This window comes from Amia ocellicauda, chromosome 14, assembly GCF_036373705.1.
Source record: "Amia ocellicauda isolate fAmiCal2 chromosome 14, fAmiCal2.hap1, whole genome shotgun sequence".
In the NCBI taxonomy this organism is placed as follows: Eukaryota; Metazoa; Chordata; class Actinopteri; order Amiiformes; family Amiidae; genus Amia; species Amia ocellicauda.
This window is the reverse complement of record NC_089863.1, coordinates 22,800,473-22,816,194: the sequence shown is the minus strand read 5'-3', so window position 1 is coordinate 22,816,194 and position 15,722 is coordinate 22,800,473. Positions and strand designations below refer to the sequence as shown.

The 15,722-nt window shown below is 47.4% G+C and overlaps 1 protein-coding gene across 1 annotated transcript; it reads left to right on the top strand.

Moving 5' to 3' along the window:
• The first annotated feature begins 1,848 nt into the window (after positions 1 to 1,848).
• Positions 1,849 to 15,682, top strand: lrrc71 (leucine rich repeat containing 71). Its single transcript, XM_066721171.1, has 18 exons — positions 1,849 to 1,927; positions 4,585 to 4,682; positions 5,027 to 5,065; positions 5,335 to 5,469; positions 5,575 to 5,682; positions 6,046 to 6,121; positions 6,388 to 6,462; positions 8,622 to 8,690; positions 8,888 to 9,047; positions 9,189 to 9,272; positions 11,262 to 11,348; positions 11,460 to 11,567; positions 11,931 to 12,024; positions 12,139 to 12,218; positions 12,365 to 12,391; positions 12,502 to 12,610; positions 12,754 to 12,854; positions 13,407 to 15,682. Exons 1-18 carry the CDS (start codon positions 1,893 to 1,895, stop codon positions 13,509 to 13,511), a joined length of 1,590 nt encoding a protein of 529 aa, XP_066577268.1. The 5' UTR covers positions 1,849 to 1,892; the 3' UTR covers positions 13,512 to 15,682.
• Positions 15,683 to 15,722: the final 40 nt, after the last annotated feature.

The following is a 15,722-nucleotide window of genomic DNA, read 5'->3' as shown; positions in this document are numbered from 1 at the left end:
GTGTGTGTATACATATATATGTGTGTATGTGTTAATACACACGCACACACACACACACACACACATATATATATATATATATCTTAGAGGGAAATTGTAATTTCTTTTCCATTTTAAAATCTTTCGAAATGTATAGTTTCTGTTGTTGTAAATAGAGAATTTATTCAGAATATGTGAAATTGAGAAAATGAGGAACATTTGTAAATAAAGCATAAAATCCTGTGGCTTGGTGTGGAGACTGATCACCTGACTTCACTGCAGATAGACAGACAGGGAGGGAGAAATAATAGAAAGAGAGAAAGACAGATAGAAAGGAGGATGATTTTCTGGGTTTAATTTTCTGCTGGACACAGGATTCTGGGGATTGTCCGTACCTGCCAGACCACGGCAATCAGATTTCCTAATCTCTTCCTGGAATCAGAGTGGTGGCCAGAGGTGGGAGTCTTTAATTTCCAGTATAATCTTCTAGAGAGAGAGAATGTGTTCAGGTAGACACACACACACTTACACTCACATTCTCAGTTGCTCCCATCTGTTCACCTGGCAGCTGTCCTGTCTCTCCTAGATAACACAGAGACTGACTTTGCACCCCTCCCTCTCTCTTTCCTGAATGTGCTCACTCTCTTCCCCTATTCCCTACAAACCTCTCTACCTGACTTTTCTCTGTCTCTCTCTCTTTCTCAAGTCGGTAGAGTTATAAAAAACGTCCTAGATATTTTTCATTTATACCACATTCAACATCAAAACAAACTGCACAACGTTTATGTAATTTACGGTACACTACCAAAATCCTATAAAGACCGCGTTTACTCTAGATTTTACGATCAGTCGGCGCACCGGTGACGTCAGACTTATGGCGCCAAATTGAAAGGAGACAGGAGATTCAAATACAAGAAGAGAGAGGAGGAGGAGGAGAAGAAAAGAAAAGAAAAGAAAAGAAAAGAAAAGACGGGCGAGAATGGAAACGATATCTTCCGATGTCGATAAAGCAATGCAAGGTTATTGTTGTTATTATTATAGGGGTTGAGTTTAAGATCCTGAATGACAGGGTGATATTGTCTTCAGTGGGCAGGAATATTCAGGGACGCAGTTCTGCGCAGTTCTGCGCAGATCTGCAGAATACCGCCGACCCCATAGGCGGAGCCCCGCAGATCTGTGCAGAACCGCGGACGTCTGCGTTACACTGTCGTCAGCTCGCCGGGTGTCTGACCGGGCTTCTCCCCGTCTATGTGCAGAGCTGGAGCGGGAGTCGGGGCTGCTGGCGGAGGCGCTGCGGGGCCTGGCGGAGCGGCTGGGCCGAATCACCGAGTACCAGAGCACCGTGCTGCGGGTCAACAGACAACTGGTCAGGAAACACTGCAGTTCCTAGTGTGTGTGTGAGAGCAGCACTGGCAGCCTGTATTCATGTCGGTGCACGTTGTGTTTCTGCAGAGTTCTTGGCTGGGCAACGTGGAGGATCTCTCTCGACACAGACGAAACGCACGGACAGCCTCGCAGACTGCCCCTCTCACACGGACAGCCTCGCAGACTGCCCCTCTCACACGGACACAGACCTCAGGGCCCCAAGTTTGAGTTCAGTTCGTTTTCCTCGGTCTCTCTAGTTTTCAGGCTCTCTGTCACAGTTGTATTTGTCGCACTATCCTGTATAATTGTTGTGTATGAGTTGTCTCCTGTAAAAATGTTATTAAAAAAAAAAACACGGCTGCTCTGACTGAGTCCTTTATGATTATTAATAGTAGTAGCAGTATTATGATTTAGCACGACTCCAATAACACCAACGACGCCCCACTAAACCCCTCCCCTATTGGCTGGCAGACGGCACAGCGGCAGGCGCGGATTGGCTGATGCGCTCGCAGGAGGCGGGACGGGAAGTTGCGCCTTGGCAACGCTTGATGTTGAGCATGGTTACGCCGGGCCGCGGACGCAGGTGAGAGCTGCTAATGTCGGATTATCACAGCCGTTAAAAGTAGTTGCAGTTATACTTGAGTAAAAGTTAAAATACTCTGTCTAAAACGTACTCCAGCAAAATTAAAAAAGTCATTCAAACAGGACTTTAGAAAAAGTAGCTACTTTCAAGTGCACTCAAGTAACAACAGTAAAACAAGTAAATATTGTGATTTTAGTAACGACTGTGCCTGTTTTTGTGTGTGAGCCTTTACGGTTCTTCAGTTTTATCTTGAAGAAAACCACGTCCAATACAAATAAATGTTACCTAGGCACAGATCTTGAAATGACTTTATTTTGTATTCAGTATTAACAACGGCAAACATTGAATGATAAGCACAGACGTCTTGACAAATCAGATTTATTGTATTCGATTATCTCAATCAATAGTCTTTTATATAGGCCTCATACCCTATGTTCAGTTTTCTTACCACAACTCACTGTGCACACACACACGCAAATAAATAGTTAGATAATATGTACCGCTGTAGTGATCGCATTTGTTAAAATGTAATGCTGGAGATCGGGTTTGTATCTCGAAACTCTCCAGGGTGTTACTAAATATATAAATTATGAGCATGCCATCTTAAAAAACTTTTGTTTTGCATCAAGTGTAAACATCCGGGACATTTCTGGACCTGTTCTCATATACAATGGCATTCATTACATCATAAAGTTAATATGTAAAATAAAAAAATGAAATTATGATGCATATTATATATTAATACTTTGTGTTTTATGGACCATTCACGGCCTTTTAATGTGTTTGTTTGTGGTTTCATTTGCAATTATACAGTAATGGATATTGCTGTACCTGTTGCGTATACTGTGCGTACTGTGGGTTTACAGCACTTCAGATGAGTCAGATACTTTCCAGTCGGAGCGAAATAAACAAGAAAATAGACTTTCTTAAAGCAGTGTGGAAGCTGCCGTTGAAATAAAGGCAGATCTACCATTTTTGCTGGCGTCCATTGTGTGGCACCAACAGGCTTTAATCCAGTGACTGTGCCAGCTGGGGAAATGCGTAAGTGACGCGGGACGAGCTCTGCAGAAGAAAGCGCTTCTGATTCATTTTATGAGACTTCAGGTCGGATACATGAACCAAATTAGCGAGACTGTTGGCTGATCTCTTTCAACCCCCCACGCAGCCTTTGAATGCTCAAAAACAGCATTTGTTGATTCATGCATTTTATTATCTGAACAATCAAAAACACAGCTGGGCACAGCAGGGTTTGAAGAGAGCGCATGCGTGCGGTGTCGGGAAGCTGGTCCATTCGTCTCTTGGCTCGGCTCGGCTCGGTTCGTAAGAACTACATTAACTATAACTATTAGCATTAGTGTGTGTGGTTTGAAATGTGTTTTTACTACAGCCCCCCATTGTAACAGTGCTGCTCTACTACATGGTTACTACAGTGCTTCCCAACCCTGCTCCTGGAGGAGCCCCCACCCTTCTGGTTTTCGTTCCAGCCGAGCTCAATGACTTATGTAACACCCTGTAAAATGCGCCTCTGTTGACAACTGTCTGTTGCATTGCTTCTGTGTACATATGCATGCTGTCTGAGATGTAACCCACCTCCTGGGCCTGTACAGGGCTCGTGTTTTTTGTTTTGTTTTGTTTTAAGAATTAAAAAACAAAAACCCAGCTCGTTACCTGTGGCCTGCCAATGCCTTTAGCATCTATTTGAAAAAGTGCACCAACGATAAAAATAAAGGGATTCAATCTATCGGGCCATTTGGCCATTTATTGACTTGTTTATGAGATTGCGAGATCAATTCTGTGGTTTTATTTTCTTGATTCTTTACATTTACCCAATTGACTACTTGATTGCATGCTATTTCTCTACCCACATGTGTTTAAATAAATCAACATGATGTTTATTGCTATGGTGGGGTAAAAGTTAAATGCACTACAGGCACTGGTGTTAATTTTGGGGCGTTATTAATAATAATAATAACTCAGTGTGCCGCTTATTTTTTCTTTTTAGTAACTGTTAAAAAGTACTAGTATTTTGTTTTATTACTACAGGTATCATTAGTGTGGTGGTTACTTAGTTGCTGAATGTTTGGGGGTGTTTTATATTTTTTGTCCCCGGTTAACTGTATAGTGGCACTTCTTTGTGTTGGCATAACCGGGGTGGACGCACCGCACCATTTTTAATCCAATGCTAACCTCCCTTTAGTTACAGTAGACCCACAGCCCCCAGTTATCCTAGGAACTAGGAACTAGCACTACTACACTGTTACTACAGCACAGCCCCCTATTGGAACTGAATTGTTCTAGTACACTGTTACTCCCCCTCCCTTACATGCCACACACATTTAATTCCTCTGGTAAATGGGCAGCAGTATGGAACAGTGTGGAACAGTAGGCAGCAGGGAGGAACAGTGGGGGAGCAGGGTGGGGGAGCAGGGTGGAGCAGTAGTGCAGGAGGGTGGAGTAGTGGGGCAGCAGGGTGGTTGGAAGGGAGGGTCATGGGGTCAGTCCCAGCTGGGGGACACTGCTGCTGTACCCCTGAGTATGGCACTGTACCCAGAATGCACCAGCACAAACCCAGTTGTATGGGTGATTGTATGTAATAATGTGATACATTGTAACAACTGTCTGATAAAAAAAAATATATAATATGTCATTACCTGCAGATCCGAGTTCAGGATGGGAAAGAAGACAGACAAAGTTCAGAAAGAGAAGGCAGACAGGGGGAGTGCTGGGATAGAGGAGGACTCCTCCAAGACTGCGGGTAAAATAAACACATTTCTTAATTATTTTATTAACATTTTTACCTCTGGACTGCAGGTGTTATTATATATTTATTAATATATACATTTATTATCGCACAAAGATGTGCTGTAAATTAATTTTTCAGTCTTTCTCTGTGTGTCTGTCTCTCTGTGTGTCTGTGTTCTTGTGTCTTTGTGTGTGTGTGTGTGTGTGTGAGAGAGAGAGTGTGAGAGAGAGAGAGAGAGTGTACTCATCTGACTGGTGCTGTTTGGTTGCTTTCCTGGGACTGGGCTGTATGAGGTGATGGGCTCAGTTCTGTATCCTTTTCTCTCCCTCTCTCTCATTCTGCTGCGTTACTCTAAGGATTAAGTTTTCAGGACAAGGTTACAGCTCAGACTATAGGTAAGACAATTTCACTACACTGTTACTACATCACAGCACCGTATTGTAACAGCACTGCTCTACTACATTGTTATTACAGCACAGCACCCTATTGTAACAGCACTGCTCTACTACACTGTTACTACAGCACAGCGCCCTATTGTAACAGCACTGCTCTACTACACTGTTACTACAGCACAGCCCCCTATTGTAACAGCACTGTTGTGTGGTACTGTAGTGTTACTGTAGCTCTCAGCTGTGTGACTGTGTGTCTCTCTGTCGCCCCCTAGAGGAGTATCAGTGCACTGGCAACCTGGAGGTGGATTTCCCAGAACTCTGTGCTCTCATGGGCATAAGAGAGATCCCCCCCGTGACCCCACGACCCCACCAGGCCGCCACACCAACCATGGACCAGAGCCTCCTAGGTAAGGACTCCCTCTCTTGGTCTGTGAGTGAGTTCACCCTGGCTTTAATATGTGTTGACTGTGACTGACAGTCCTGTTCTCTTCTCACATTGGCTCATGTTGCAGAGGAGAGCCAATCACAATTGGACACCACCTCCTCATCCCTTAGGCCCCGCCTCCAGGTTGAACTGGAGGGCGATGACCCCAGGAGTGTCCGAGAGGTCAGGATCAGAGGTCAGTCGTCAGTCCACACAACTGCAAAACTATACAAAACTGCACAGTCACACACTGCAGTTCAGCCTAGCAAGGGCATAGGGGCCAAACTGCACAACTAGGCTCTGTAACACACACTAATATAAACTCTATTATACAACAACACACTGCAGCCTGCCGTTACACACCATTACACACTGTACAACACTTACACACTGTCATATACAGCACCACCACCATAGTAATGCATGCATGTGCCGAATGTAATAAACTGTTATGTGCTTTGTGTTGTGGTGTTGTGTTATCGGGTTGTGTGTTGTGTTAATGTGTTGTATGGTGTGGTGTTGTGTTGTGTGGTGTTGTGTTGTGCGCTTGTGTGTGCAGGCTGGAAGGTGGATGAGAGGATGGCCAAGATTCTCAGCAAGTGTCTCCCCAGCCTGAACAACACCCACACACTGCAGTGAGTACACGGGGGGGGGGAGGGGAGTGTGTCAGACTTGCTGTGTAGTGTGTCAGTGTGCTGTGCTTCAGATTTGCTCTTCTGTGTGTCAGACTTGCTGCGCTGTGTGTCAGACTTGCTGCGCTGTGTCTCGGAGTACTTCACTGTGTGTCAGACTTGCTGTGCTGTGTGTCCGACTTGCTGCGCTGTGTGTGTTGTCCATCAGATTTGCTCTTCTATGTGTCAGAGTGCTGTGCAGTGTGTCAGAGTGCTGTGTTGTGTTTCAGTCTGTGGAGGGTGGGGCTGACACATCGAACTCTGACCTCTTTGTGCTGCACTGTACCCCTCTGCCCCAGCCTCAGGTGAGTCACTAACCCTCAAAACCTCTGCCCCCACAGCCCCACGCTGCTCTAAATTCTCTCATACTGCCCCACACTGCTCTAAACTCTCTCATACTGCCCCACACTGCCCCACGCTGCTCTAAACTCTCTCATACTGCCCCAAACTGCACCACACTGCCCCACACTGCTGTAAACTCTCTCATACTGTCCCAAACTGCCCCACACTGCATTAAACTCTCTCATACTGCCCCAAACTGCACCACACTGCCCCACACTGCTGTAAACTCTCTCATACTGTCCCAAACTGCCCCACACTGCATTAAACTCTCTCATACTGCCCCAAACTGCACCACACTGCCCCACACTGCTGTAAACTCTCTCATACTGTCCCAAACTGCCCCACACTGCATTAAACTCTCTCATACTGCCCCAAACTGTCCCACGCTGCTCTAAACTCTCTCATACTGCCCCAAACTGCACCACACTGCCCCACACTGCTGTAAACTCTCTCATACTGTCCCAAACTGCCCCACACTGCATTAAACTCTCTCATACTGCCCCAAACTGCCCCACGCTGCTCTAAACTCTCTCATACTGCCCCAAACTGCACCACACTGCCCCACACTGCTGTAAACTCTCTCATACTGTCCCAAACTGCCCCACACTGCATTAAACTCTCTCATACTGCCCCAAACTGTCCCACGCTGCTCTAAACTCTCTCATACTGTCCCAAACTGCCCCACACTGCATTAAACTCTCTCATACTGCCCCAAACTGTCCCACGCTGCTCTAAACTCTCTCATACTGCCCCAAACTGCACCACACTGCCCCACACTGCTGTAAACTCTCTCATACTGTCCCAAACTGCCCCACACTGCATTAAACTCTCTCATACTGCCCCAAACTGCCCCACACTGCTGTAAACTCTCTCATACTGCCCCAAACTGCCCCACACTGCTGTAAACTCTCTCATACTGTCCCAAACTGCCCCACACTGCATTAAACTCTCTCATACTGCCCCAAACTGTCCCACGCTGCTCTAAACTCTCTCATACTGCCCCACATTGCTCTAAACTCTCTCATACTGCCCCAAACTGCCCCATGCTGCTCTAAACTCTCTCATACTGCCCCAAACTGCCCCACACTGCCCCACACTGCTGTAAACTCTCTCATACTGTCCCAAACTGCCCCACACTGCATTAAACTCTCTCATACTGCCCCAAACTGCCCCACACTGCTGTAAACTCTCTCATACTGCCCCAAACTGCCCCATGCTGCTCTAAACTCTCTCATACTGCCCCAAACTGCCCCACGCTGCTCTAAACTCTCTCATACTGCCCCAAACTGCCCCACGCTGCATTAAACTCTCTCATACTGCCCCAAACTGTCCCACGCTGCTCTAAACTCTCTCATACTGTCCCAAACTGCCCCACACTGCATTAAACTCTCTCATACTGCCCCAAACTGTCCCACGCTGCTCTAAACTCTCTCATACTGCCCCACATTACTCTAAACTCTCTCATACTGCCCCAAACTGCCCCATGCTGCTCTAAACTCTCTCATACTGCCCCAAACTGCCCCACACTGCCCCACGCTGCTCTAAACTCTCTCATACTGCCCCAAACTGCCCCACGCTGCTCTAAACTCTCTCATACTGCCCCAAACTGCCCCATGCTGCATTAAACTCTCTCATACTGCCCCAAACTGCCCCACGCTGCATTAAACTCTCTCATACTGCCCCAAACTGCCCCACACTGCTGTAAACTCTCTCATACTGCCCCAAACTGCCCCACACTGTTCTAAACTCTCTCATACTGCCCCACACTGCTCTAAACTCTCTCATACTGCCCCAAACTGCCCCACGCTGCTCTAAACTCTCTCATACTGCCCCAAACTGCCCCACGCTGCTCTAAACTCTCTCATACTGCCCCAAACTGCCCCACGCTGCTCTAAACTCTCTCATACTGCCCCAAACTGCCCCACACTGTTCTAAACTCTCTCATACTGTCCCAAACTGCCCTACTACCCTACTCTGGCCCACACTGCCCCCTCACCCCCAAAGTGCCCCACACTGCTCTACACTCTCATACTGCCCCACACAACCCACACTGTCTCAGATTTAAACTTGAACATGTTTAATTGTGAGTGTTATAATAACCCTCTCTCCCTCTCTCTCTCAGGTCAGTAGTGATAGAAGGCACTCCCATCCCAGAGCAGAGTTTCCACCTCCTGATATCAGAGGATAGCCAGTGAGTATCTCCCTCACTCACTCTCTCTCCCTCCCCCCTCACTTTCTTTCCCTCCCTTCTGCTCCCCTCTCCCTTGTCCTCCTCCACATTCTCTCTCTTCTCTGGCCATCTCTCCCTCACTCTCTCCCGCGCCCCTGGCGTCCCTCCCCCGGCCAATCACAGTATGTGTGCGCCTCTGTGTCCCGCCCCCCCTCCAGACTAGCGCACCTATCCCTGCGGAATAACCGGATCGACGAGGAGGGGGCGCGTCTGATTGGCCGAGCCCTGTCAATGCCCAGCTCGGCCAATAAGAGCCTCCTGAGCCTCAACCTGTCCTTCAATCACCTGCGGGACGCCGGAGCTCAGCACCTCGCCCGGGTAACACAGCTGGGCACTCGCCTGGACACATCTGGCTTTCGAATAGCAGTTTGGAGATTAATAATATTTTGTACTGATGTCTCCCTGTCTCTCTCTCTCTCTCTCCCTCTCCCTCTCTCTCTCTCTTTCTCTCTCTCTCAGGGTCTGCGTCTGAATCGCTCTCTTCTGTGTTTGTCTCTCGCCCACAATGGCATCGGGGACGAGGGGGCTGCCAGCCTCGCCCAGGTCACTCCACCTCCTCCTCTTCCTCTCCCCCTTCCTCCTCACTTCTCCTCCACCTCCTCAATTCCTCCTCTATCTTTCTCATTTCCTCTCCTCCTCCTCTCTTCCTCCAGTCCTTCTCGCCTCTTTCTCCTTTCCTCTCCTCCTCCTCCTCCCCTGCCTCTCTCCCTCCAGTCCTTCTATCCTCCTCTTTCCCTTTACTCTCCTTCTCTCTTCCTCCAGTCCTTCTCTCCTCCTATATCTTTCTCCTTTCCTCTCCTCGTCCTCCCCTGCCTCTCTCCCTCCAGTCCTTCTATCCTCCTATATCTTTTTCCTTTCCTCTCCTCCTCCTCCTCCCATGCCTCTCTCCCTCCAGTCCTTCTATCCTCCTCTCGTTCCATGTCTCGCTCCCGCTCCCTCTGCTCTCGACTTTCATGTTTACTGTTTCTCCATCTCCACGTCTTCCCCTCTCTCCTCCTGATCCCCTTCTCCTCTCCTTCTCTCTTTCTCTCTCACAATGTTTAATACTCTTGTCCTCTCTCTCTCTCAATGTTTAACACTGTCCTCGCTCTCTCTCTCTGTCACAGTTTAACACTCTGACCCCGCTCTCTCTCTCTCATACACAATGTTTAACACTCTGTCCTCTCTCTCTTTGTCACAGTTTAACACTCTGACCTCTCTCTCTCTCTCTCTCTCTCTCTCTCTCTCTCTCTCTCTCTCTCTCAGTTTAACACTCTGACCTCTCTCTCTCTCTGTCACAGTTTAACACTCTGACCCCGCTCTCTCTCTCTCTCACACAATGTTTAACACTCTGTCCTCTCTCTCTCTGTCACAGTTTAACACTCTGACCTCTCTCTCTCTCTCTCTCACAGTTTAACACTCTGACCTCTCTCTCTCTCTCTCTCTCTCTCTCTCTCTCTCTCTCTCAGTTTAACACTCTGACCTCTCTCTCTCTCTGTCACAGTTTAACACTCTGACCCCGCTCTCTCTCTCTCTCACACAATGTTTAACACTCTGTCCTCTCTCTCTCTGTCACAGTTTAACACTCTGACCTCTCTCTCTCTCTCTCTCACAGTTTAACACTCTGACCTCTCTCTCTCTCTCTCACAGTTTAACACTCTGACCTCTCTCTCTCTCTCTCTCTCACACAGTTTAACACTCTGACCTCTCTCTCTCTCTGTCACAGTTTAACACTCTGACCTCTCTCTCTCTCTGTCACAGTTTAACACTCTGACCCCGCTCTCTCTCTCTCTCACACAATGTTTAACACTCTGTCCTCTCTCTCTCTGTCACAGTTTAACACTCTGACCTCTCTCTCTCTCTCTCTCACAGTTTAACACTCTGACCTCTCTCTCTCTCTCACAGTTTAACACTCTGACCTCTCTCTCTCACAGTTTAACACTCTGACCTCTCTCTCTCTCTCTCTCTCTCTCACAGTTTAACACTCTGACCTCTCTCTCTCTCTCACACAGTTTAACACTCTGACCTCTCTCTCTCTCTCACACAGTTTAACACTCTGACCTCTCTCTCTCTCTCACAGTTTAACACTCTGACCTCTCTCTCTCTCTCTCTCTCTCTCTCTCACAGTTTAACACTCTGACCTCTCTCTCTCTCTCACACAGTTTAACACTCTGACCTCTCTCTCTCTCTCACACAGTTTAACACTCTGACCTCTCTCTCTCTCTCACAGTTTAACACTCTGACCTCTCTCTCTCTCTCTCTCTCTCTCTCTCACAGTTTAACACTCTGACCTCTCTCTCTCTCTGTCACACACAATGTTTAACACTGTCCTCGCTCTCTCTCTCTCTCACAGTTTAACACTCTGACCCCGCTCTCTCTCTCTCACACACAATGTTTAACACTCTGTCCTCTCTCTCTCTCTCTCTCTCTCTCACAGTTTAACACTCTGACCCCGCTCTCTCTCTCTCACACACAATGTTTAACACTCTGTCCTCTCTCTCTCTCTCTCTCTCTCTCTCAATGTTTAACACTGTCCTCTCTCTCTCTATCCAGGTTCTGTCCACCTTCCCTCTGTCCCACGAGGAGACGGTAGAGAGGAGAAGACTGAGTGAGCGAGAGAGCCCAGACAGGCACCCCTCGGTGAGAGAGAGGGATGGGGAGAGAGAGAGAGGGGGAGATTATGCAGGAGAGAGGGAATCTTCTTCTAAACTTCTGTCCCTCTCTCCCTTCCTCCCTCCCTCGCTCGCTCAGACGCAGCGCTCAGAGTCCAAGGCGGACCGCCCCCCCAGCCACCCCAGCAGCGCGTCTCTGGAGCGCAGCAGCAAGGGCAACAAGAGCGGCCCCAAGCGGAGGGACAAGGTACTGCAGCCTGGACCGTTCTGTCCGTCTCTGACCGGACAGTGGGTTAGACACCATTCGAGAGCTCTGAGTGCTTGTGTCAGCTGAAGAAGACGAGAGAACAACCGCAGTCATGTTTATTTCATACATGGCGCATTTCAAAAGTTTGAGATCAACAAAAAACGAATCAATACAGATAGATAGGTTCATCCGTTTCGTTTTCTTAAACTGGCACGTAGGCCATACATATTTCTTCCCACTGTGAGTTTCCTCCACGGGGAAATACATAAATGATAAGCTAAATACATGTATATATGTTCTAATGGAATGGAAATACAAATTATCCAGGCGTGGTATTGATGAACTGCGTGTGCGTTACCCCAGGACCCAACCAAGAAGGAGGAAAAGGCCTCGGCCAATCAGGGGACAGGGGCAGGGGCCTCTGTGAAGAAAGAGGAGGCCAAAGCCACCAAGAAAGGTAAGCCCCGCCTCCCCTAGCTTGAGCAGCCAATCATTTCACTCGAGTGGTTCAACATACAACCCGAAAAAGCCTCTCTCTGTGTCTTAAACTCCCCCCATTCTCTCTCCGCAGGTTCAGACACCAAAGTGTCCCGGGGCCGAGGGGTGAGGTCGGGGGGCAAGGAGAAGAACCCCCCCGTGGCGGAGCAAGAGGTGGGGGCGGCAGTTGGTCAGAGTGTCAGACAGTGTGTGAGTCAGTCGGTCAGTCAGTCAGTATGTCAGTCAGTGAGTTCTAACTGGGGGTTGGTACACCTGTTTCCCCCCCTCTGAACTGTGTTGTTGCTCTGTTCCCCTTGTAGGACAAGTCCAGCAATGTGCTGATTAAGGTACGGGATGCGTGTCTGTCTGTCTGTCTATAGAAGAAATAGAATAAATACAATGTCTTAAACAGCTGTACAGATTCTAGAAATGTGCCGTTATTCTACACCTCTCTCAGACCGCAGAGCCGCCGGAGCCGGTCAGCCCCCTGCTGGACACGGCGGAGCACCGCGAGGGGCGTGTCTTCATCCCCGGAAACCACGCCCTCACCTCCCTCAACCTCTCAGGTGGGGGACGTGTTCAGAGAGGGGCGGGGTCCACGTGGTGCAACGCAGGCAGCACAACTATGAGCGGATTCATTATGCATTTGGTTTTTTCCTTGCGTTTTGTACAGCAGTTTGTAAAAAAAAAAATCTGTCTCTGTCCCCAGGCAATGCAATCTCTGAGGTCTCTCTGTGGGCCTTCCTGTCGTGTCTCCGCGCTCAGGGGGATGCCGTGCCAAGAGGGGGTCTGCTCCGCCTCTCCCTCACGGTCAGTCTGTCCCTCAGTCCGTCTTGCTCTCTCTGTCCATGTGTCTGTCTGTGTGTCTCTCTCTGCATCGGTCTGTCTGTCTGTCTGTCTGTCTCTCTCTCTCTCTCTCTCTCTCTCTCTGCATCGGTATGTCTCAATTCAATTCAAGGTGCTTTATTGACATGACAAACAAATTTGGATTGTCAAAGCAATTGGACATACATACATATATAGAAAATAAATTATATAGTTATAAATCACAAGATGAATTAAAGTACAGAAAAAACAATTAAATAACATAAATTATCTTTAATCTTTTATCTTTTAAAGAAAATAGGTTTACAATTTACAGATTACTTTTGATTTGGTTTCAAACAGAAATACAATGACATACATTACAAACGACTATTTACATTTTATCTCCAGCTCTCTCTCGCTCTGCATCGGTCTGTCTGTCTCTCTCTCTCTGCATCAGTCTGTAATAATTAACAGTAATTAAGATTCAGACCATTTGATGTCTGAGGAACCCTGTCCTCTAAATACATCATAATGGTTAATGTTTGTTAATGTCAGAGGAACCACTTCCCCCCGGACTGCGAGGCCTTCCTGAGGATACAGGAAGTGATGTCACAGAGGGACCCGCTGCTCAGGAATGGGGAGGAGGAGCTGCATGGATAGCAGATCCCAGGGTCACATTTATACGATACACCTCTCTCTCTCTCTCCGCCCCCTATCCACTACATAGTGCACTATTTAGGGCAGGGGTGTCAAACTCAAGGCCCGCGGGCCGAATACGGCCCCCCAATGGTTTTAATCCGCCCCCTGTAAAGGTGGTGTATCATTAAGTAATTAGGCCTGCGACAGCTTGTGAATGAGGAAATTGCGTGTGATAACTACAATTCCCATCAGCCACTGCGAGTGTCATTGGCGCGAGGTAGGGTTTTAACAGCCAATCACAGGCTGAGTTACTGCCCGCGCTCCTGCTCTTTCAGTCATCTGCAATAAACTCAACTCAAAATGTCCAAGAAAAGAAAAATCGACAAGGAAGTTAAAGTGTTTTAGGAAAGCTGGGAGTGGGAATATCTGTCTGTGGAGCAGAGTTTAAAACCTGCATGCCTGTATCAGCTGTGTCACTGATGAAGCTCCGCAAATCCACCCAAACATCACGACTGGCATCTCCACTCCATACTGGAGATCGCTTCAGCACAACACATTACACCAGACGTTGACAAGCTAGCCTCACGAAAAAGTTTCAGGTCTCCTCAACAAATGAACCCCCTCAGAGCAGCAATTAGGTCAGATGTGTGTTTTGAATAATAGTAAATGTTAAAAAAACTAGTTTTTTCAATTGACAGTGAATTATAAATAGGGATGAGCAAATATTTATGCGGCCCTCGAATGAAACTTGAAATGATCATATGGCCCGTGGTAAAATTGAGTTTGACACCCCTGATTTAGGGTGTCAGCCATTTTGTAGTGATGTCCAAATTCATTCCCTACATCTCGTTTCCTACATTTGTTCACTCATTCTTACCCACAATGCAATCTGATTTCGAGGGTACATACGATGTATACTCTCCGACCCCTACTTCCCAAAATCCAACGCGGCGCCAGAGTGCAAAAATACATTGCAAATTGCGAATGCAAGCACCGAAAACAAAGTTATATTATCTTTTTAAGAAAAATAAAATATACATAAACATGACAAGTCTCTTATCATTTATGTAATAATCATACCAAATGAACAGTTCTGAAAATATTAATTGTATTATTCATTTTTGTATTAATGCAAAAATAAAACAATGCCAGGGGTATGCACAGTAAAACATTGAATTGCAATTTATAAAAGGGTATATATATAAACTATATAAAGATTACAGAGATGATAAGATTCATGAAGCCACACAGGTGAAATGTTCAAATGTCTGTGACAGCTGCCAATTGTTCCAACGCAGAGAATTGACGTCAGCGTCTGAAATCACTCACTCATTTAGTTCCCTCACTGCTGAAATATGGTGCACTCACTGCCACTCACTATATAGGGAATAGGGAATGAGTGAACAAGTGGGCGATTTCAGAAACAGCTTCTCTCTCTCAAATTCAAATTCCAAACAATCTATTGGCATGAGATGTTTACACACAAGTACTGCCAAAGCAATTGTGTAAATTGAAATTAAATACAATAACATTAAAAAGGTTTACAAATAATACAAATATAAAATAAAATATTGTGTTATTTACATATATTTTACATGGTTAGCGTGCTGTTGGTGGTATGGAGACATGGTTGCAGTTCTCTGGCTGTGTGGCAGGCTGTGATGTCCTCTGCTGCGATCACGGCGCAGTCTCTGTGTCCCCGGCCCCACTCTGAGCCGCGCCTCTGTGCTGAGCTGGGGAGTCGGGACTCTGCTGTGAATCTGGGGAAGAAGCGTCTCTGACCTGTGTGTATCTGGAGCAGGTCAGGGCGAAGTGCGCCTGTCTACCTCCCCGGACCCACACTGTCCGCACAGGCGTCTGTCTCTGGGGCTCCAGTCTGCCCGTGCCATCCGGTCTCCACCTCCAGGCTGTGGTCGCTCAGTCTGTACCTGGTCAGAGTGCGTCTCTGCTGGGGGTCTGTCACCAGTGCTCTGTGCTGTTGGTGTGGCTCTGAGCACAGAGCTTCAGTGCTAGCTGGTTGAGGGTGTCTGTGTGGGGGGTGCGTTCCTGCTGACTCAGGGCGCTGTGCTGGAGGGTCTCACTCTCAACTTCCACTGCTTTTAAGCCAAGTGTGAGATGCCTTTGTTAATAAAAGTTACTGTACAAAAACTCCCTGGTCCTGTGAGTCTCTGTCCCTAGCTCCATCAGTCTGCCCATTCATCTGTGTCTCCCCGCCCGGTTGCCATCCGTCTT

Excerpts from the sequence above, each read along its gene's own strand:
- lrrc71 (XM_066721171.1), top strand. The coding sequence starts at position 1,893 with ATGTTGAGCATGGTTACGCCGGGCCGCGGACGCAG. Across the intron at positions 5,066-5,334 it reads GGTTACAGCTCAGACTATAG|AGGAGTATCAGTGCACTGGC; the intron begins GTAAGACAATTT and ends GTCGCCCCCTAG. Across the intron at positions 8,691-8,887 it reads CTGATATCAGAGGATAGCCA|ACTAGCGCACCTATCCCTGC; the intron begins GTGAGTATCTCC and ends CCCCCCCTCCAG.